At 31.9% G+C, this 25,264-nt stretch overlaps 1 protein-coding gene across 1 annotated transcript; it reads left to right on the top strand.

Moving 5' to 3' along the window:
- Positions 1-3,133: 3,133 nt before the first annotated feature.
- LOC134727587 (uncharacterized) lies at positions 3,134-25,045 on the top strand. Its single transcript, XM_063591966.1, has 10 exons — positions 3,134-3,142; positions 9,359-9,422; positions 10,323-10,346; positions 12,698-12,802; positions 13,523-13,665; positions 14,318-14,417; positions 14,959-15,029; positions 22,558-22,800; positions 23,599-24,091; positions 24,876-25,045. Exons 1-10 carry the CDS (start codon positions 3,134-3,136, stop codon positions 25,043-25,045), a joined length of 1,422 nt encoding a protein of 473 aa, XP_063448036.1.
- The last annotated feature ends 219 nt before the right edge of the window (positions 25,046-25,264 follow it).

The following is a 25,264-nucleotide window of genomic DNA, read 5'->3' on the forward strand; positions in this document are numbered from 1 at the left end:
TAACAATTTGTGTCATTCTTCTTAAAATAAAATAAAAAACCAACAACATTTCACTATTGAAGAATTAAAAAACCAAACATCTTACAAAGAATCAGCGTAACATCAAAAGAAAATTTATGAATCTAATGTCATATTGGTATTGATTCCAGCAGCTTATATGTGGGAGTTTTCTACCGCAAGTACCTATCTGTTTAGCACAAAAGAATATATATACTTAAAGACCTCTCTATGAAACTAAATTGACTCAAGTGTTCTCTTGAAGATGAGTCTGAATTATTCACTGATGAGGTCGAGTCTCCGTGGAATGAGAAGGCTTACACGCACTAAGAAATGACATTAAATTCCATAGTACTCATCGTCCATAATTAAATTAATAATAATATAATAACAAACCATATTAGGAAGTATTGTGACGAAGACTGTGCTATTGCATTTAAGAATTTACCACAAACCGTTAAATAGAATTATAATAAATATATATAATACAATTCTGGTAGATTTTAATTATGTGGTTTAAAAGACAGTAATATGCAAACAAGCGATGTAATTTTAAATAACATAGATCCAGATAATTTGGATATATATGGGGGTGGTATTTTATGACTTATATTTTATCTTTTCTAATTATATATGCATTTCCAACCAGTTTGATAAAGGAATCTTGTCATGCATTAATATTAAGTTAGTTACAGTTTACCCGAATTATTGTTAGTAACAAAAATGCATATTAGTTAAATGTTATAAAATGTGTGTAGAATATCTTTTTGATTAAACTGTTGATCATATACATTTTGCCAAAAATTGTGCGCAACGACTACTTGCGGGCAATGAGGTATATTTCGTAAGGTGTATGATGCACGTGATAGATATCACATGTACACTTCATTACACTCAAGTGTCATCATTATACCATTTTGTTCATTTGTCAATAGCATTTGTCATCTTTTTGAAAGCCTGCTTGTCGCTTCGTTATTATCATTTATTTGCAGTAAGACACGAGCAGGTGTATCTGAAAAAGTGTTGCTCGCGGTTGATAATTTACGATATCAATGTGTAAAAAACCCGATAATCTGTACAAATCTTAACGTTTTCTGATCAGTTTTATCATTTTTGATATTAAACTACATGCGTTAATTGAGTAGTTTCCCGCCATAAATATAAAATAAAATTAAAAAAATTAAAAAAAACCAAACAGACCAGATTATGAAGAATGTAAAATAATTGATAAAAATAAGCATATCAATAAACGCAGAAATATACGCATGGCCACAATCATATAGTGGAGTGACGGTGAAGTGACCAATTAAGAAACAAAGAGCGTATCTAAGACTTTCACGGACCTTTTATTTGCTCAGCCAATAACTTAATCCTACTTTTACGTCAGGTCGTAGACGTTTATACGGAGCAATTTTCCATAAGATGAAAAGTGTTTTTTTTTTCTCATTTACCAATTTTCGATTCTACGACTAGGCAACGAATTATAGTTAAACATTTTGTTGGTAGGGTATTATTTTTTTTAAACTCGTTCAACTTGGCTTGGTCACTCCGCTGAAAGAGATTATCAATTAAAAGTCAGAAAGAACAGAATTTACTAAGATTGAGCATTTTCTTACATTTTTACTATATTTTTTATTTTTTTTAAACAGTATCTCGATTAATTTCTATGTCACAGAACATTATCATATTGACTTTGAATAAAATTGACAGTCTAATTGCTGATTTACTGTGTAAATGCATAACACCGTATAACGCTTTGTGAAATGTAAAAGCATAGGAAATTTGTAATTAGGTTACCTTTAATTTTTTTTAATGCAGTATTCATATTGACTCATTTGGGTTGAAAACAAATCTCTTTATTTTAATGCAATAACACTTACTATTAATTGTAAATTTATGGTAAGCAATCATTTCTATTGAATGAGTAGCATCAACAAATGTAATCTTCATGGTTAGGCTACATATTTCAAATGTCTGGATTTTAGAAACCACATGATCATGTTATAGCTTTGAATAATTGAAAAACATATACATTTTGATACAGGCATATTTATCATGCACTTATTACATACATTTAAAAATATGTATTATGATGTTCGTAATTTTCAAATACAAAAGTATTAAATATTATTTTCTTTAAAAAAATAACGTAAACTTAATCTTGTTAATTAAAATTATTAACAAGTAAGGGAACCAACCATTGATCAAACAATATTATGCAGAAACAATATGATTGGTTGTTTGTCCCAAAATTTAGCAGTTTTACAAAATAGGTAAATTGTAGACGTGTTTGAAAGTAGAATGCTTCGGTTAAAAATTAAAAATATTGGCTGTTTTTGTCAAATCAATGCACATATATCGAGTACTACAGTCATTTACTCATGCTAAATAAATGAAATCGTCACAATTATACTTATATTTGTTATCTTTTATTAATATTTGAGTTAACTTTTAGACGGTTTCCATCTTAAATGGAAGTCGCCACGTTTGTGTTCATTCTTTATCATTAAAGGTAAGTTGTATTTGCTGATAATACATTATACAATATATGAAATGTGAGGATAAACACGGATGCGACCACTTTCATTTTTATTACAAAAAAAACTGATATGAAAAGTGTGAAATAATGGCATATTTGAAAGTGTTTTGAAATATAAGCTGGAATTTGAGCATCTTTAAGGACTAAATCATTTCAAAATCTTTCACATTATCTTATTGAATCTACTTAAGAAGACACTTCAGAGTTTAAAAAGTGTTAAAAATCATACATCAGATAAACATGAAATTTTAGGCACTTTGAAAGACAATAACAATCAAAACCAAGGAGTAAACAAAGACTCTTAAAACCAAGGATTAAACAAAATCTCTTAAAACCAAAGAGTAAACAAAGACTCACCAAAACAAAGGACATTTACATCAACAGTTATCAATAATAAATAAGAAACAATACGAACTCCACTAAAAGCCGAGGTGAAATCAGGTGATCCGGAAGGGTAAGCATTTCCTGCATCGAATACGGCACCCGTTGTGTTATTTTTATGTTCAGTTCGGTAATGATGGGAGGTTATTATGACTGAGGAAGAATATCAGATATGATTTCTGACACATCTTTTTCATAATGACCAATCAGCTCATGATGGCGACGGTAAAAATTCCTGCGTGATGACTTTAATTTGATTGATTCATAGCCTTATCTTAGCAACTTTTGAGAAAGCAGTATTCCTCGTTCAACAAAATCAACGTACTTTGAGCTAGATCTAGAGTAACGTATCAATTGAAACACCAATACTTTATATGCTGGTGTCCCTGGGATGTTGCTACACAGAAATGGAAAAATTTCATTTGCAGTTGCGTTTTCAAAGAACTTATTAAACTGTATCTTGATTTAATTTTAAAGTGACATTTCATCATCATAACAATATATAGTGGCAGTTTGCAATGACGTACCTACTGTTTAATGTTGTTGATACTGCGTTTTCAAAGAATTTGTTAAACTAACTCTTGATTTAAGGTGGCTCTGGCCTATTTGAAGTTTCTTTCAGAAGTGCCGCATTTTTGGTTATTTTACTCTTTAAAAAAAATGAATCAAATTGGTCGAAAAAAGGGGGTCACGGACCATTTAAGCTCAAAATTTTTCTTTTAAACAGGTATGTAAAAGGGACCATTTTTCAATGAAATGATAGAGAAAATAGAGGTGTTGACATATTGTTATCGGAATATAAAAAAAAATTTCTATGACAATTAGTCCAAAACTGTAATATGAAAAGCAGGAATATAGCTTCAAAGAATGAGCCAATAAACAAACATAGGTCATCGATAAGGAAACAAAATATTTTACCTTAAGGTAAAGGAACAGTAAATGGGCTATGTCGCAGATTTTGCTACAAAATTGCATACAACCTTGGCTCGTTGAACTACAACTGAAAATCGAAAAAATAATACATTTATCTCTTTTATTTGCTGAAAAGTTGCAGATTGATTTCTCTTGATATGGGTGAACATTTGTATAGAAAGCATATAAAATCGGCGAAAAACCTTTTACAATTTGTCTTAAAATCGCCAAATCTCTAATTCTACTCCATAAATTTTTCTTAAAAAACTATATATTGTTGACACATAAATTTCTGTTTTAATGATATAAAATAATCATAGGGTCACCGACTTCGTTTTTTATCTAATAATCAATTTGTTACCTTATTGGTAGTGAAAAACGTCAAAAATCTACGTTTTACGGCCTGCAACGCGATAACGTTACGCTTATTTCGACGTTTTGTTGGATTTTTTCACAAAGAACGCAACTTTGAAAGATGTTTACTGTAAAAACGAAGTCGGTGACGATCTTTATTTTGCATCATTATAACGGAAATGTAAGTATCAACAACATATAGTTTTTTAAGAAAAATCTATGGAGTAGAATTAGAGATTTGGCAATTTTAAGACAAATTTATAAGGGTTTTCGCCGATTTTATGTGCTTTCTATACAAATGTTCATCCATATTGTAAGAATTCAATCAGTAATATTTCAAATGATAATTGAGATAAATGCATTATTATTTCGATTTGCAGTTGAAGTTCATCGACCCAGAGCTGTATGCCAAATTTTACTGAAATCGAAGACATATCCCATTTACTGTAACTTGACCTTAAAACCCAAATTTTTGCGAGAAAATGATGAAAATGGGTGAAATGTCATTTTGTCTCTTTAACAAATCCGGATAATAACGAAAATATTCTATATGACACATAACTACAATGATTTAACATTTCTAATTAATCAAAATATTTAAAAAAAATGATATCAAATTTACAACAAATACTTTTGTAATTCATGCGTGAAATTATGCGCAGTCGAATAGTCCCGAGCCACCTTAATTTTGATGTTACATATTATTGTCATAACTCTGAATGTTTGTTATGATGTAACATACTATTTAATTAATACTGTCCTGATGTCTCACTATGATAATTGTTACAATATTTCTTTGTTTTAATATGCTGACGTGTACTGTTAATTGTCAATGTACGAAACACAACAGACACTATTGAATGCATCGATAAAACAATCTCAAATATTCGCCGACATATTGTAAAGCTATGAATAATATAATTGAAGTAATTAAAAACAAACTAATTCGAATAAGGCGAATTCATAGATTTTTTAATTTGTAAATAATATACGTACTGTTTTAAATACAGTTGTATCAAATATTGTTTACTTTTGAAAATAACACTTTTTTCCTAAACATAACCATTGGTACCATTAATCAAACAATACGCATGCGTAATCAATTAGTTTTAGCTAAATTCCTCCTCCAGGTGTGGGATCTTCTCCCTTTGTGGAAGACCAATTGGTGGCCTTCTGTTGTTCTTTACTCTTTTTTTGGTGATTGTCTTTTTGATACATCCCCAATTCCATTCTTCATTTTATTATTCTGCGTATTTAACGGCCCGGCATTACTACAGTCTTATATGATTATTTTTCTCAGCCAATAATTTAATCTCACTTTTGAAATCGGTCGTATTCGTTTTCTTTGGTGCAGTTCTCCATAAAATTGAAAGAAAAAGACATCATTGTGTCATTTGGTCTTTTGTGGATAGTTGTTTCATTGGCAATCATACCACATCTTCTTTTTTATATACTGATTTTATTCAAAATGTTGCTTTTTTTCAATTTTATTTCAGACAAAAATACTAACTATTTGGAGTTCAGTATGGCGTTCATTATCACTGAACTATTATATATGTTTGTTTATGGGCCAGCTGAATGACGCCTACAGGTGCGGGAGTTTCTCGTTGCATTGAAGACGTTTTGGTGATCTTCCGCTGAAGTCTGTTCCATGCATGGTCGAGTTGTTGTCTCTTTGACACATTCCCCATTTCCATTCTCAATTTTATTACTATTAATTTCAAATTAATGTTAAGAAATTAACGCTATTGAGTGTATTGCCTTAATAAATGTTGTTTTCATGGTGCGGTTACATATTTCTGGTCTGAATTTTAGAAAACACATTATAGCTTTAAATAATTGAAAACCGTACATTTTTAAAATTTGTTTATGATGTTCGTATCTTTTAAATAGAGCTGTATCAAATATTTTTCTTACAAAAAAAACCCCTAACAAAACAACGTTGCCTTGAAAATTTCAAACATTGCCAAGGGTACCATTTATTAAACATTATCATGCAGAATAAAAGTGACGAACAAAATTAAACTTTAAAAACTGTTCATTTGGTACAGTATTTTCATAGAATTTATTAAACTGTATCTCGATTTAATAGCATATTATTGTCATAACTCTGGTTGTTTGTAATGATGTAACATACTATTATATTAATGCTGTCTTGATGTCTCAATATGATAATTGTTATAATATCTCTTTGTTTAAAATATGTTGACGTGTACTGTAAATTTTTAATGTATGAAAACAACCCAGACACTATTGAATGTATCTCAATTGTTCGCTAACACATTGTAAAGCTCTAAACAATATAATTGAAATAATTGAAAAAACAATCTAATCTGCAAATCCGACTCACAGATAGATTTTTAAATTTGTGAATGGTATAGGAGTGTTTGAAATACAATTGTATCAAATATTCTATTTATTCAAATAAAACTTTTATTTATTTTTTTCAAAAATGTTTATTAGTACAAGTTATCAAACAGAAGCATGCATGATCAATGCGATAACAAATAACACTTTCAAATAAAGGCAACAGTAGTATACCGCTGTTCAAAACTCATAAATCCATGGACAAAAAACAAAACCGGGGTAACAAACTGTATATATGGCTATTAACCGTAATAATTACGAAGAATTGTAGAAAATTAAGAGTGTAATTTACCGAAGCAATCATTTCATCTTTAAAATCCCACTAATTTTTTGCAATGTCTATAAAACGGTTTCACATTTCGATAAATATTTCAAAACCTTAAGAATTTAACTCTCTCAAATAAATGAAATATAAATAAAAATTGCACTTTCATGTTTTTAATTATTCATTTGAGAATGCTACATGATGTTAATGTTACAAATTCAACAATGCACACTATAATTAGTTTTTGTTTACATATTGTGTCACTTGTCAATCGATATAGATGTAATTGCATCTAGTGCACTATGATCAAATGAAGCGTGTTTAATTACCAACAAACTACGTTGGTCTTTGAAAATTAGTGTAGGTTTTTTTTTAACTTTTTTATATATATAATTATTCTCGTAAACCAAAGTACAATCAGGGAAAAGAGACATATATGATATATGCAACAATGTTGTGTCAAACTTTAATTGTTCCTGAACAAACATTACTAAATTACAGTATTTATTCAAATTAATTTAGGTTTCACTTATAAAGAAATTGTGTCTGCATGGAACTTTTACAAAGAGTTGCTTGTTTTCTTATGATGCAATTTATAAATACATTTTAATGGTTTTCTCAATCTTATAGACTGAGAATACGTTACATATAAGCGACCAACGTCATCAACGGTGCATAACAGAATTGAGATGAAAGAATATTAACAGCCTCCAAACACGAAGTTAATGTGGTGTCCCGATCCTATCCACCCCACCCACCCCAAACAAAAGAAATATTCATTTTGTTTTCCTTGTATCATTTGTAGATTGTTAACTAACAGGTTGGTGACAACAGCCCCATACCGTGCGAAAAAGTCCGAACATCGCGACTTCGTTAATTTTCGTTTAAACCCACTTCCGTGAATTGAGGAAAATTCATGTTGTCGTAGATATTTGATTTCGTAACAAAGTTTTCAAATAGAACTACAGAAAATTTGGCTTTGTTAGACATTTAGATTACGGTTAATTTATGCACATAGAATCAATTAGAAATGGTAACCATGAATAATGATAATAATCTTTAGAATTAAAGCAAATGCAAGAATTATGAGATAACAACGAACTGGAGTATTTGACCGGCAATAACCTGTGAAGGATTACGAAACATGACAACGTATATATTTCTTTTTTGTGATATAGATGATAACCTGAGGTAGGATGAAATATATGTGCCGAAGATAAAAATAAACTCATCATAGATACCAGGACTAAATTTTTATATACGCCAGACGAGCGTTTTGTTTACAAAAGACTCAACAGTGACGCTCGAATCCAAAAAGGTTTAAAAGGCCAAAATAAAGTACGAAGTTGAAGAGCATTGAGGACCATAATTCCTAAGAGAGATCACTTACAAAAAATGATGTAAGAGAAACCTAAGTAGAATTCAGTGTGTGGGTTAAACATAACTTGAAAAAATAACAAGACGTGTGCAACTATTGTTGCAGGAACTGCTTATCGTTCTACACCTTTGTTTTTTTTTGTTTGGTTAGAACTGCTGAGCACTTACGACTTTGTCCATTATCTGTATGTCTGTCTGTCTTCGTTTTGTTTTTAATTTGTTTTTGTAATGTGTTTACGTAATTGTCCCTCTGGAATTTGTTTGATCTTTTTAATGATGGAATACTGCCCACTAAACGCTCATTGACAATTAGTTCATCCATATCAAAAACTACTAACTTTGTAAAGTGATTAGCTTTATTTGAATTTTGTTTAAATAAAATTCTTCAACTTTCTTTAATATCATCTTGGAGGTCAAGTTGGTTTTATATTTATTACAAGTCATTTATATACAATTATGGCCTTCTGAGGAGGGGAGCATTCAAAATTGCAAACACTTCTAAGGATTATTTATCAAACCCTTAGCATGCAGAATTAGTAATTGTGAATATTTCCGGACTCATTGGGCCGTAAATGTTTTATTATACTCTTCGTGTGGCATTTAATTTGGCCTCACCGGCTTCACCAGCGATGATTAAACGGTAAGCCGAATAATATTCACCGGACAATACACTGTATCGAGGTTCTTACATGTAACAGTCCTGCCGATTTAAACGAATTAAATTAACACCATGCGCTCTTTTATCAGCCCATAGATTTATTCAATTATACTGTGATGATTCTTATTCAGGATAACACTCTTCTTAGAGGGCCGTGTTTTTATACATGTATGATAGATTGTAGAATAATTATAATAAAGATAAATGAAAAATTTCAAGTAAATCTTTCACCTAAAAAGTTTTCACACATGAATAAACTCATCATAGATACCAGGACTAAATTTAGGATATACGCCAGACGCGCGTTTCGTTTACAAAAGACTCATCATTGATGCTCGAATCCAAAAAAGTTTAAAAGGCCAAATAAAGTACGAAATTGAACTGTTATTTCCGTATCTAGTCAAACATAATTTAGAATGATATAATCAAATTTAGCGCTTTTAAGCCTTACATTGTACACGACTGACTGAAACTTTCAAGAAGTAATCCCAAGCACTGTCTTTTTCAGGAAGCGATCTGGATCTTATTGGTTTTTGTGTCGTTTATAAAGAGAACAGAAGCTGCAACAACAGGTAAGTACGAAATATTACACAATATGGTTTTCCCCTAAAATTCACGACATTAAAGTTTGTGAAATGTGTTATGTTTCAAAAGCGCAAACGTTCCATTTAGCATGTTAGTTGACAATAGAAATAATATGTATACTTATTCCATGGCAAAAATGCTGTTACACGAAATAAGGGTAACTTTTATTTTTTGTATCCTTTATTAAAGAATTTTCCGACAATGTCAAGCTATAATTAAGAGTCTTGAAATTTCCAGTTACATTTTTTTTGTACTTTTTAGTATTGTGTACGTTTACATGATGCATTTATAGTCAACATGTGTTTACATGATGCATTTATAGTCACATGCGTCGGATACAAGTTAATGAGCCGCCAAAGCATCAACACGAACTATCGAGACCTTGTGATTTTAAAAGAAGGAAAAGCAACAACACCAGCTATCGAGTCCTTTTGATTTAAAAAGACATCAAAGCAATAACACTATTTATCGCGACCTTTTGATTTAAAAAGAAAACAAAGCAACAACACAAAATATCGCGACCTTGTGATTTAAAAAGACACCAAAGCAACAACACCAACTATCGCGACATTGTGATGTTAAAAGAAGGAAAAGCAACAACACCAACTATCGCGACCTTGTGTTTTAGAAAGACATCAATGCAGAAACACAAACTATCGCGACGTCGTGATTTGAAAGTGTTGTAACACACATTTAAGTTTTTTGAAACGACAAATATACTGGAACACCATAGTATTTGTTCAAAAGAGAACTTTTATAGATATATTGACATGGTAAAAAAGTAATAATATCCTAAATATTAAAGCAATTATAAGAAATTATTTACGAATATGTCGATAGGTTTGTAACGACTTCTGATTTTTATGTAAAACATTTGTGTATTTCAGAATCAACAGTTGAGGTAACAACAGGTAAGACAGCTTAAGTCACGTGCTATTCGAAGTAGCCTATTTGTTTTCTTCTATCTTTTCTTTTTGTCTACAGTGTTGAAAAACTCAGAGACAAGAAAGGATTAAATAGTTTGATCCCAATAAAGATCTTTTGCATTGTGTTGTTGGCTATACAAAGCAATCAATGGAGTCAAAATAAATTCAATATTGGATAGCTATCTTTCATGCAGAGGATGTTTCTTGTATACATGTCTATGAAGTTTGCATTTTATAAACACGTCATGAACAACTTTTCAAAAGAGAAGAAAATTATGTCACTCGAATGATTTATAGTATAAAAAAGAGAGACGAAAGAAAAAAATGAGACTTTAAAAGTCGATTGAAAAACGACAAAAAGTAAAAAAAACCCGATTGCATCGTCTCTCATAACATTCTACTGATGACCTTGATTTACTGTTGACAAAAACATACCTAAAAGGAAAGTGTTTTTTGCAAAAGTTCGTAACGACTAACTTCAACTCCATACCAATATACTGAATGTTCAGAAACATTTAGCGTATGCTTTTTATGATAATTGAATTAAGTTTCTTATTATCTTGAGCATCACAACACTCTGCTGTTAGTTTAGCATAAAGGCGGCGAAGTTGTGTTTTTCATAGAATAAATAAAATGTGATACGTATCGTAAAACATACCATCCACACTCATCTGTGTCCACACTTGTACGTATCGTAAAATACATTTCAACCGTCAAACATCTTAGTAAGTAATTAAATTTAATAATATACGTATTCAAACAACCAAAACAATCACATGATACACGTGCTTCCTATTTTCCCTTTTATGATACTTCAATGCATTTGGTTAAGTCACAATTAATTTTTTGTGGTTCGGTGAACTTTATTTGTTTTAGTTCGGTGGAGTTCATTTGTTTGGTTCGATGAATTTTCATTAACTTTATTGGAAATCTAAAACTAGAACCATGGTCGAAGGGTATGTCTGTCAAGTTAAGAATATCGAATGCTCCGGCTTACTGATCCATATCTAATTGAAAATTCATTCTTCATTGAGCAACCTTGAACCAAATTAGAAATACGCATTTGAACTTGAATTTTAAAAACATCTTTTACATAGTATATGAAAAATCAATTGAAAAATATGATAGCAAAAAAAATTAATTAGTATAATGTATACAGTTTTGAAGCTTCTAACCTACAAGAATTTCTGTGAATGATTATGAAACATAATAACATAATATTTAAAAGAATATTTCCTTCTTTCTTGTATAGAAAAAAACTGGGATATGATTTTTAAGAGTGCCGAAGATGGGCTTTTACTTTCGAGATGTACAAATATTCTTGAAATTAGTTCAAGGTTGTTCATTGGAGAATGAATTCTGAAAGGGTGCAAATAACAGCACAATCCTTTCGAAACTACTGCGCTATCATATGCTCAGGATAATGCACAACTCCAGTTTGATTAAACTACCTAAGTTCACAAATGTCATATACTATTGGTTGGTTTATTTAATTTTATATGCTAAAAACAATAATGAATAATGTGCATAAAGAGAAAGCTATATTTAAAAGTCTACGAAATACGCAGACACAATATATTTATATTTAACGTAAAAACGAAATACGCTTCAGCGGAATAAACTAATGACGGTTTATTTTTCGACGGAAATTATGTTATGTTTTCAGAATACATCGTAGTTAAAACTTGCACAACGCTTACTAAAGTTTAACGCATCTGTCTCATAAATCTATTTTTTTCATGAAACTAACTGAGCCAGCTTGCATTCAAGCCACATAATCATTTAAATTTAACACATTTAAAAAAAGACAATTTTCTGCTTTTATCTGAAAAGTAAAGCTGTCGAAATCCTCAAGCGTGTCCTATAACTTTTTTTTCTAAAAAGAATCTATTGACATTAACAATTCACTTAAAAATCAACTCTAATGCTTCTAACGATTTATATGTTGATTTTTTGCATAAAATGGTCAAAAATGTTTTTTCGCATCACTTCGCTCGGCGGAATATAAATCAGTGTTCTGGAATAACGCCTCCTTTCATACGTCCTTGCTCTGGTAACATATATGTAAATACATAGTATATATCCATGGTTTGAATTATCAAAGGTCTTTATCAAGCGTTTAAATCATGACTGGTATTTTTTTTCAAACTGAAAAAAAAAATAAAAACAATCAATCTCAGGTGGATTGATTTCGTCAAATAAGCTGTGTTGATTCCCCCCTCCCCCCCATCTATTTTCAATGTCCGTTATTCAGCAAATGTACATGTTACTATCTAGTAATAAACTAAAATTACGGACAAACTAATTACCGGGGGAAAATGTGTTTTTTTTTGTAGAGAATCCATGTTTTGTTAATCATGGTTGTCTAAATGGAGCAGATTGTGATAATGCTGGTACATGCATATGTAAAGAAGGTTTCTCAGGATCAACGTGTGCCACAAGTTAGTACAATGTTATTGATTATTCATTTGATTTTATGTCATCCGATGATTTTGTGAACTACATGAAAGAATAAAGGAATACACTGCATGATGATTTTTAAGCATTTTCATTTTAGTTGATAAAAAAATAAAATTGGTCGACGTTATAAATTACAACGCGTCTTTCTTTTTTTCTTCGTCCATCGTCGGTCGTTAACTTATACAAAAAACTTTACTGAAATAACGCAGCCAAATTAGACCTAACTCGGTCAAAATCATCATCGGGGTATCTAGTTTAAAAATATGTTCGAATTTTAAATAAATTTTGGCGTTTTCTATCTGAAAAATAATAACAGTATAGTTAGTATTCTGTTACTCTACATGGGAGTGATTGCCTTTAAATGCGGATTTTTTTCACCCTCTTTTGTGTTTCTAATCTCGTATAAAAAATGGAGAGTGTCCTTTATTAATATGCACATTCGCGATTTCAATTATGGTCAAACTTCACAAAGAGCTCACCCATGACAAGGTAAAAAATCAAACTGCAGGACTAGTCGAAATCTTTCAGTTCAGTCTGTATACGAAGAAAATGTTACTTATTCAGCCTGGCTTTTTTTCATGCTTTTATACCGTTGTATTGCTTTATCATTTTATTCACATAAACATACATAACAATGAAAATCACTGTAAAACGATACCATTACCAATAAAACACACTTACTCATTTTCCCTTATTTACAGGCGAACTTGTCAATCTTGCAATAGATGTACAAACCCAGGTGGCTACGGCGGATCTTTCTAAAGCTGCTGAGTTTGCACAACAAGCACAGAACATGATGGATAACCAGATTAGTGCTACATATACAGGAATGGCAATTTCAGTTGTAAGATTATTTTATTGTCTTCTTTATGTACAGTGAAACCTGTTTAACCCGAATCTCTTGAGGACTTCAGATTGTGTTCTGTTTTAGACGGTGCTCGGTTTTATCATGTTCAAAACGCATACAATTTGAAATGACGGTGCTCTATAACATATTTGGTTTACACAGGTTTCGGTTTAGTCAGGTTTCACTTTATTTGTAAACAAAGTGTGTAAATCAAACGTATTCGACCTTCGATATGAAGTTTAAAATAGAGAACAAGGCAATTATCATGTAGCATGTGTCCGTGCCCCAACTCCCGAGTTTTTACAGCATATACCACGTGCAATTTTATGGAAATCTAAGGTAAAAAAATTGAAAAGCATGAGAGACTTGTTACCCAAGATTTTTTTTTTTTCATTTTCAAAAGGACACTATGATAAATATTTCATCTGAAACAATGCGCCTCCAAAAAAGAAAAGACACCTTTATCAATTTCATGAGTCTGACACGCTCTTCTGGATTTACCTTACCAGAAACGCCCAAAATTGAATACTTGAAAGCCAGTGATGTACATTTTATGTTTCAAGCAAACAGGTAATTTTTATAAAAAAAAAAAAACATACTGTCAAAGATGATACATGTTTGTTAATGAAAAATAATCTTATACATTTAGTTGAACACAAATACTATAGCGACATCAATATTGACCATTATCGAGAATGACCAGGATTTAGCTGACAATGCAGTGGTAGATTTATCAGGACTTACTGAAGGTAGGTTTTTAAATCTTACTTTGGCTACAAATGATGTTATACCTATATCGGCCATCTTGAATTTGGCAATCATAATGGATTTTTTTTTCGTGGCTTTAAGTCTGAATTTCGTCTATTGATCTTTCACTTTGCCAAGTTTCATGTTTTTACCATAAAGTGATCAATTATTCTGATATCCGCTAGACTTTACTTGAATGTAATCTGTCTGTAACTTATAGTTTTTTGTTTTTAAAAATATTTCTAGTTTGTTAAATGTACTTATTTCGTTCTGTTATGAATGATTACTAGTATACTTAGCAATGATCACCGTATTTGGATTAATAAACTAGATGTATCTTTTATCCTTAATTTATATAAACACATAATAAAAAAGAATTTCCAAATAGGTATTATTCAAAAATTACGCAACGAAAACCCATTTTCACATGATAGTTAAAATTTACGTGCATATTTGAAATGCACAGATAAAGGGTTAGAAATTTCTTCAGTGTGTTTAAAAACCACAAAAAGTTGATGGTCACAATAATTTATTCGATTTCAGATATAACTGAGATGACAACAGATATACTCAAGGGAACCAGACAAGCCCAAAGTGCCATGACAACCGATGAGGTAAAAACATGCAAGTCGAACAGGAAACTGCGAATATTATTAAAAGCGAAAAGAAAACAAAACACTGTCATTAAGATTTTCCACGGCTGACAACAGGATTATGTGCGCTCAAAGGCACACATGTTACAACACTTAACTTGTATAGAGTGGATATTAAATAGGGTTGTCATCTCATAAACATGTTTAACCCCGCCGCAGTTTTGCGCCTGTCCCAAGTCAGAAGCCTCTGGCCTTTGTTAGTCTTGTATTAATTTTCATTTTAGTTTCTTGTGTATAATTTGGAGTTTAGTATGACGTCCATTATCACTGTACTGGTATATATGGAACGCCATAGCTGTCTTATGTGTCTTTTTTATTGCTTTTCTATTATAAGATGGTACTTTTCTATTATAAGATGGTGCTTTTCTATTATAAGATGATGGTTTTCTATTATAAGATGGTGCTTTTCTATTATAAGATGATGGTTTTCTATTATAAGATGGTGCTTTTCTATTATAAGATGGTGGTTTTCTATGGTGGTTTTCTATTATAAGATGGTGCTTTTCTATTATAAGATGATGGTTTTCTATTATAAGATGGTGCTTTTCTATTATAAGATGGTGCTTTTCTATTATAAGGTGGTTTTCTATTATAAGGTGGTTTTCTATTATAAGGTGCTTTTTTATTATAAGGTGCTTTTCTATTATAAGGTGCTTTTCTATTATAAGGTGCTTTTCTATTATAAGGTGGTTTTCTATTATAAGGTGTTTTTCTATTATAAGGTGCTTTTCTATTATAAGGTGCTTTTTTATTATAAGGTGCTTTTCTATTATAAGGTGCTTTTCTATTATGTGATGGTGGTTCCCGTGATTAACCGGGAGTGTGGGGAACCACTAATGACAAGACGATTGTCCGGATAGTGACAAGACGGTTTACCGGACGAGATATAAATAGTCATAACTTTTTTGTTATTCGGTAGATTGGTTTAATATTTGTAGACCTTAAAGATATTAAAATATATTTTATGAAAATCAAACAAAATAAGTGAAAAAAAAAAAATTTTGAGCAAATAAAGTTGACCGGACGGTATTCACACTCGTCGTTATACGCTGTACATATATTCAACTTGTCGACAACAAGTGTTAATATCTTTGACAATAATTGTCCAAGTAATTCAGGAATCTGTGAGATTTAAAAACAAATTATACGAAAATATAAATTTTTAGTAAAAACAAATATGTTTCTGCTAAAAAAGTTGACCGGACTGAATTCACATTCGCCGATGTGTTTAACAGAGACATATATGATACATGAAGGGATTCGCACATCTATAATTGTATTTTAGTCTTTGGTTTTAAATATATTTACAGGATTTTCTTTCTTCACAGAAGGTTGACTGTCAGTAAGAAGTATCTGATGATCTTGACTGCCATTATCAGCATACCTCAATCTTAGTAGATTTCGGTGTTTATACAACCTTTCTGTTTTGACTGAGGTATTTTTTTAACTTGGCTGGTGTTTTCAACTTGGCTGATGTCTTTAACCTGGCTGGTGTTTTGTTGTTTTTGGAGACTGAGGTTCCAAGGGAAAGGACACTCAAATAATGTGCCTCCTAAGAGTCCGAGAAGCTCTCGGGATGCACGATTTTGCGTATTTTTTTTCAAGGCTTCTGGGGGTCTTGAGCGTCCGCCAGACCCCTCACCGAATGGTGAATATATTTTGCCTCAATTTTAAATTTAAATATAGTGACAGACTAGTTAGTGACAGTGCAGTATTATACAAAAGTAACTTTGTGTTCGATGCCCGTCCTTTATTTTCTATTGTAAAGTGTCTGAACACGACTGAATGCAAGTTTACTTCTTCGATGTTAAAGGTCATATTTGAATACATTGTTGTTGTTTTTTCAAATTATTTGATACCGGCAGATTGGTGGTCTCACTTTAATTTAATCCATGTCAGCTATCTAGTTTTATCTTTAAAAAAAAAGAGAGAGCCAGTTTTGGCATTCTTTAATTAAAAGTTCAATTCACTGTAATCTGTGTTTGGATTCTGATTGCCATCTGTATTTGATGTCTCAGGTGTGAAAACTTAAATGACATGATTATTTGCTTGATTAGTGATTACGACAGGTGTCAAAATTAGATAGTAATCTAATTAAATACATGTAATAAATATTTTATATATCAGGTCTTCTAGTGTGCTGGTGAACTTACTCAAGTCAATATTTTGAGCTCAAAGTTTTTATTAATTAATTTATTTTATTTATTTACAAGATTGATCGTTTATATAAATATACAGCGTTAATTTCCATTGTTTAACGAGAGCGTACATTTTAAATGAATAAAATGAATGAAAACTACGGTTCCTAGTTTGTGCATTGTGATAAAAAGTTCGTATGTATAATTACTTTCATTTGTTTCTTACTCTGTCTTGTATTGTTCTCGTCGTACTATTGCAAATATTCAATTTCATGACTGCATCATGTTTTTCTATCAGTTTACCATAGTGATATCACATGGTAAGGTTAGAAATTAATGGTAAACCCTAGTTTTAAGATCCGATTTTCGATTAACAGTGGTAAGGTAATCGTTGCAAAAAATCCTGCTCAAACTTTTGTGAAAGACGTTTTAACTTTGAATTGTTGCGAGAGTTTATGTTCTATGTTGAAGGCAATTGCATATAGTGACCTGAAATACAAGTACTGTTCTATTGAGTTTAGATACATGTCTTCTGTTTCTGTCCCTGACCTATGTTTGCTGTATTCGGCATGTGTAGTGCATCATGCCATGAGACATTGATATGTTATGAAATTTCGTGCAGGACTGCTTTGTGGTTTTTTTTTGGCATGGAACTCCTGACCAGACTATGACTTTTTGACTCTTGACCTATGCAGTGTGGGTGTATCATCATGATACAGTGTGTTCCTTTGTAAATTACCCTGACCTAGAAGTATAATTCTAAATTGACCTTGCTTCTGAATATGTAGCATGAAGATGTATTGTCATAAGATGTGAGTCTTGTGGCACGAGCAACTTAATATGATCTTGACCTTTGCCCTCATTGTACAACTTGTATATTCTGTTTGAAGTATATGGAGAATCGTCTGATTGCACTCATATCTAATATTTTTCTATCTATATTAAATATTTAGATATATTTATATATTTTTAATTGTAAAAAAAAAATCGGTTTTATGTATTGGAGTTTGAACTAGTACACATTTTGTTAAGGGGCCATCTGAAGTCCGCCGCCGGGCGAGGGATTTTCTCACTTTGTTAAAAACCCATTGGTGACCTTTGATTGCTTTTTTGCTTTTTTGTCATTTTACGGTCTCTTAAACACATTTCACATTTCCATTCTCAATTTTTGATATGAAGAATGTTTTGATCAAATGACAACTAAATCTTTTTATTGCTGTGAAAATTAGAAAGAATATTTACTGCTCTAGTAGCACCATGTACTGCAAGTTGTGATAGATTGATATTCCAAAATGGTTCAATCATTTTACCTTGGATTTCATTTGATGGACATGTTGATATGGATAGTCTGTTTAAGCATCTTAAAAATCACATGAAGGTATACGCATATCAATAAACTGAACTCAGTGCGAAGAACCTTTAAAGTACACTTAGACAAAGAGTTCAATCTAGTGAAACACTTTTTTATGCTGGTCACTGCCTGTTATCAAACTGCACCGCAATCCTAAAAAAAATATGCAAGTTAATTCTAATAGAACTAGAAGCCAAAGGAAGTCAATAAACCGTTTACTGAAATAAATGTACAATATGTCTATGGGCCACAGATGCCCCTGCTTGTGAAAAGAAAAAACAAGTAAACTCCACATATAGAAACAGGATTCACGTAATTTTGACTGTTAAGTGACCATAAGCATTGTGTATAAGTTTCAAAACATTTGGTTGAGGCAAACTAAAGTTAAAGAACATAAACAACAGAATAAGCATGATCTTTCCTATCTTTAGTCTACGTGTTGATATCTGTATCATTAGTACTAGTACCAACTTCTTATATCTAATAACTCTTGAACAGTAACACCACCCAATATCGAACTTGATAGAGCTGTTTTATGGGGTAATAAGCATTACGTATAAGGTTTATAAAATTTGATTGAGTCAAACTTATTTAAAAGAACGAAAACGCAAATTCAGCATTTTCTATGTTTTTAAAGGAACATGATAACTCTTGAACGGTAAAAGTGACGCTACCAAATTTCAAATTCATTTTTTTGTATGTGGAAATAACCATTGTCCCAGGTTAGGGAGATGGTGAAGACCCCGCTAACATGTTCAACCCCGCCCTATTTAGTATGCATGTGCCAGTCGCAAGTAAGTGGCCTATACATTTGTCCATTGCTTCCCTCGTTTGAATTTCGTTTTATCGTGTTTTTATCTATGTTGTGATGTTATAATAATGTTTCATCCGGCTGCAAATGTTTGCACCTGTCCTAAGTCAGGAATCTGATGCACAGTAGTTATCGTTTGTTTGTGTAATTTTTACATTTTTCTCGTTTCTCGTTTTTTTTAATTTAGATTAGACGGTTGGTTTTCTCCATTGAATTGTTTTACACTAGTAGTTTTTGGGCCCTTTATAGCTTGTGGTTCGGTGAGAGCCAAGGCTCCGTATGATGGCCGTACATTGACCTATAATGGTTTCTTTTATAAATTGTTATTTGGATATAGAGATTTGTCTCATTTGCACTCATACAACATCTGCTATACCTTTTTGCTCATTGTTGAAAGCCGTATGGTGACATATAGTTGTTAATTTCTGTGTTACCTGGTCTCTTGTGGAGAGTTCTTCTTTGGCGCTCATGCCACATGAGGTGAAGGGTGGGGATCCTGCTAGCATGTTTAATCCGCCGCATTCTGTTTGTATGTACCTGTCCCAAGTCAGGAGACTCTAATTCATGAATTGTCGTTTTTTTATGTGTTACATATTTGTTTTTGTTCATTTTTTGTACATAATTTGTCCGTTTCTTTTCTCGGTGCTTTTTATAACTGACTATGCGGTACGGACTTTGCTCATTGTCGAAGGCCGTAGGGTGACTTATAGCTGTTAATTTCTGTATCATTTAGTCTTTTGTGGAGTGTTCTTATTGGCACTCATGACACATCTTCTTTTTATTTTGTGTATAAGTTTTGTAGTATTTGGTTGAGGCCACCTAAGTTAAAACAACGGAACCCTTTTTTGGACGTTCGGGACGAACGGACTAGAGTAACCCCGCAGTTTATGTTCCTTTTCTATGGTACCAACACAGAAGTTCTGACTAGTGTGCTGGTGCTACGCATTCCACCAGCACTGTCATTAACACACACACACGCACAATTTTATTATAAAAATATTCAATCTTCATTTTGATTTGATTCTTTTTGGCCTATAATGATTATATGCATGCCTTAATTTCACAAGTAGTATCAAATTTGACAAATTTATTGTACATATACATTTTTGTTATATTTTATAACTTATTTTTCAATTAAACTTAAATTGATCATCACTTTCTTTTTATATGTCTTTTAAGATTCCGTTTTGAACAAAACGATTTGTTACATAGTTTATACTTCACACGTATTTCTATCAAATCTGATATTATTACAAAGCAGCTATTAAATAAAATGCATTCGAACTTTAAATGTGCATTTAAATATATATGCAAGTCGTCAACTGGTGAAGTGGCTAGATGCATATATCGTTGGCCAATAGAACGACTGAATTATAAAATAAAATAATGTTCGATATAATGAACCATTTTATTTTTAAAATATAAACGATGCTTTATTTTTATCTAGTTTCCTAATCATTAGAATGAGAACATAAATACCTTACAGCTTCTTTCACCGTCGATCCTGAAATGTTTAATGTTATAAAACAATTTTAGCGTCTTTGACCTACTTTACCTTTTTATTCGGATACTTGTGGTTATCTTCTTCGAGTTCAACGGGAACATTAGAATAATCTAGAAAAGAACCCAGATGGAACCAGGAATTCGGGTTGCTATAACCAAACGACCCGGATGTTGAACCAGTTACCATGGTTTCGAACCAAAGAACCAAGGTTCAGAACCAAACAACCCAGATGAAACCAGGGTTTAGAACCAGAGTACCCGGATAGAAACTTATTGCATTCGGAATTCTCATGACTTTTTATACCTTCAACGTATTTTCCAAATCATTTATTTATTTAGTATATTTATATATAATTTATTAATGAAATGCACATTTATACCCCTGGGGGTTAATAAAAAAGCACCTTATAATAGAAAAGCACCTTATAATAGAAAAGCACCTTATAATAAAAAAGCACCTTATAATAGAAAAGTACCTTATAATAGAAAAGCACCTTATAATAGAAAACCACCTTATAATAGAAAAGCACCTTATAATAGAAAAGCACCTTAGAATAGAAAACCACCATCTTATAATAGAAAAGCACCATCTTATAATAGAAAACCATCATCTTATAATAGAAAAGCACCATCTTATAATAGAAAAGCACCATCTTATAATAGAAAAGCACCATCTTATAATAGAAAACCATCATCTTATAATAGAAAAGCACCATCTTATAATAGAAAACCATCATCTTATAATAGAAAACCACCCTCTTATAATAGAAAAGCACCATCTTATAATAGAAAACCATCATCTTATAATAGAAAAGCACCATCTTATAATAGAAAACCATCATCTTATAATAGAAAACCACCATCTTATAATAGAAAAGCACCATCTTATAATAGAAAAGCAATAAAAAAGACACATAAGACAGCTATGGCGTTCCATAGGTATACCTATGTTTTCCTAATTTCCTTTCTCAATTTTATTGTAATTGAAATTCGTATGCAATATGGCGTTTAGCGACACTTCAGGGGACACCTGCTAAATAATAAAGAACAAAGTTATGTATTCGGAGCGTCGATCTATAAACACATATTATCTGTCCAAAATATAACTTCACGGACTAAACATTTTCTGCTTTGTTTATTTCAACTTTTTGAATTGTTATAAAACGCACGAGATGTGGCATAATTGCATGTCAATGAGACATCTGTCAACCATGATAACTCAAAGTACTTGAATGTAAGCAAATACATGTCACTTTTGTCTTTATTTGACTTTGTTATGTTCCCATAAGATGTGCAATGAGACTTTATGCTCATATATAACCTGACACGGAAGTTTTAACTTGATATGTGTTTGATTAATATTGTTTTATTTTGTTTGTGAATCAATCATTGCATCAAGTTTTTAATAGATGAATTGAAAACCCTGAGTTCACACGCGGTTTTCGTTAGGTTTGGGTTCAGTGCACTCTTCGGTTAAGATTTACAATTTGTGACTTGAAGAGTTGTCTTGATGGCACTCATACCACATCTTCTCATATCTATATAGTATTTTCTGGAAGTTCGCGTTGTCAGTTTTTCTTTAATTTTTGATTTCTGAGTGTCCCCTTTCAATTGTATCTTCTGCTTCTATTTGTTGCCAATTATACCTTTTTAGCTAATATTTACACAATCAATATTTTATCATAGCTTGAAACAGCAGTGACTTCTGCAGAAACAAACCTCATCAATATGGTAAATTTGATGTTAGACAAGCGAGACACTGGAAATACGTCGTCTACAAGCATTGACACGGGTGATGTTTGTGTCAGAGTAGTCAAAGCCAAAGGTCGTGATGTACCAGTCGAGTTCGCCGCCAGAGATGCTGGATTTGCTCTCCCATTCTTTGAAACATTCCAAGATAAAAAGAGAAAGAAAAATGTATCTATAAGTGTAAGTCTTACCTATCATGCTTATTATATATATAAAAAAAACCACACTTGATAGCTTTTACGACTGATGGTTTTTGTATATTTTGTATAACACGTACACATTAGATAAAAAGAGAAAGAAAATGTATCAATTAGGGAAAGTTCTACCTATGTTCGAATTAATTGTAAATTTTAACCATGTTTATTAGTTCACATTATAAAACTACATTTATCTTCTACTACCTGATGTTTTTGTAAGTTAAGTATGGACGTAGATAATGGATAGGAATGGCGGTTTCTGTGTATATATATATATATACAATGTTTTATAAGATTTGCAAAACGGCGAACACATCTGTAGGGCAAAATAGGGTTTTTCAACAAAACTATTTTACATGTTTGTGAATTTACTTATTCTTTTTGTCGTTTGTATACAGCCGTTGCCGAATGCTATTTGTATCGTTCACATTCTTCATAAACCACAAGCATATACTAACTGGTTTTATAGTGTTGATGGGTAAAGGACCTTTATCGGGACTCCTGGATCGGGTGCTTTTAAGCTCGGGATTTCGGGATTGACATTTTCGGGATCCGGGAATTATTTTTTTCCAATCTCGGGACCTCGGGATTTCGTGTTTTTAATCCCGGGATTTTGGGATTTTGTGTTTTTAATCCCGGGATTTCGGGATCAGAACCCCTCCTATATCCCCCAGTGTTGCATTCTATCGACTCTTAATTGTATGTTAGTAGACTGTAAAAGCTACAAGACTCATGTGCAACATTGTAGTTTAAAGACATTTCAATTTCATATATTTCACAGGTGCTAGCCTACAAGGAAAGTCCATACCTCCATGTTGATAATTCGGAAGTGGTAGGATCGTCTGTCATCAAACTCCACGTGCTCGACAAGAAAGGTAAAGAAGAGAAAGACATAAAAGACAAAGATGACCCGATCGATGTCTATGTAAACACAAACAAATTAGATGAAGACGGGTACTTTGAAGACATGACAGAATCTCTGACAGACTCCGGTTGGTATATGAGTTATGTTGATACTAACGAAACAGCGGGAGGATTTATGATGGAAATCAAACTTACGTCATTGAAAATCTGCGACGTATATTGTAAATATGATAGCTATCCAGATGAGGATAATTACGATGTTCATGTGAAGACTAAAGGCAAAAGTCGAATTAAGTACAGAGATCCACTTGACCTCAGAGTGACATTTCAAAAGCAGCTACTAAAGATAACTTTGGCACCGAAAAAAGATGGAAATATGCAGCCTTTAGTTGTCATTGCTAGTTGCGAAGGTATTTTATAAATGCGTTCTGCTTTTAAAAAATAATAAAATATTAATATAATGCCAGCTTTTTGTTAGACAAATCTGTACCTTTTCCTTTTCTCCTTGAAACAGGGTATAAAGCACACTCCTTACCGTAAATTAAAAACATTCACGTTGTCCATTTCTTTAAACTCAAGGATCCATTATTTTAAAGGTACATTTTTATGAAGATTTTTTTTTATTGATAACAAATTCCTTTTTGAATTTAACAATTAAACTTGGAGAAGTTTATGTTCTTTAAACATTTAGTCTATGCAATATGAATGATAACGAGGCTGTTTTACTTGATCCATATTCTTAATCTTCTCATGATGTGAATTATGTTTTTCAAATTTACTGGTGCGGTTTTTCAGTTATTTATATAAAGAAATAAACTTATCATAGATGGATGCTCGAATCAAAAATGGTAACCGCAAGCTAAAGTACGAAATTGAAGAGCATTAATCATGTTAATGACCCAAAATTCCAAAATATTTTGTCAGGTAAAGGGTACAGATACACACTGCTATGAAGTCTCATTAGGAGATCGGACATAAGCATGTGAATGAAATCAGATCATCCATTACAATCTTTAAACTACTGTATAAACTTAGACTTAGAACTGTATATGTCTAGTGAGCATTTTTCCAAAAAAAGATGCCCTTTTGACGCAACGCTAGTATTTCTCAAAAGGGGTATTACAGCAGTAGAGTTGTCCAATGAATCTGTGAAAGTTAAACATGTTTATATCTCGTATTTTTTTTACACAATAGATGACAGACAAGACACCGCAGACAGCGGAAGTGGGACCGGACGACGCAAACGTGCAACTGGGTTATCATTAGGTGAGTGGACACACAGTGTTCGTTTAAACAGAATCGTTAACTGGACTGACCGGGGCGTATCCAGTCTTGAAAAAGACGTGGTGTTGGGTGTGGTGTGAAATCAATTTAAACGTTCACGTAGTACATGTAAAACAAAAAGGAATAAAACAGGGTCTTCAGCGGCAAATGACTGGGTTACTAAGTATATGTATGTCGCTTCGTTTTAAGCATTATGTACACGCGTACGGCACTTATGAAATACACTATATTTGACTCTTTCGAAGTTGATATCTGTTGGTCACATATCGGTTTTAGATGAAGATAAGTTTTGTCGTGCA

The sequence above is a fragment of the Mytilus trossulus genome, chromosome 8 (assembly GCF_036588685.1).
Source record: "Mytilus trossulus isolate FHL-02 chromosome 8, PNRI_Mtr1.1.1.hap1, whole genome shotgun sequence".
Taxonomy (NCBI): domain Eukaryota; kingdom Metazoa; phylum Mollusca; class Bivalvia; order Mytilida; family Mytilidae; genus Mytilus; species Mytilus trossulus.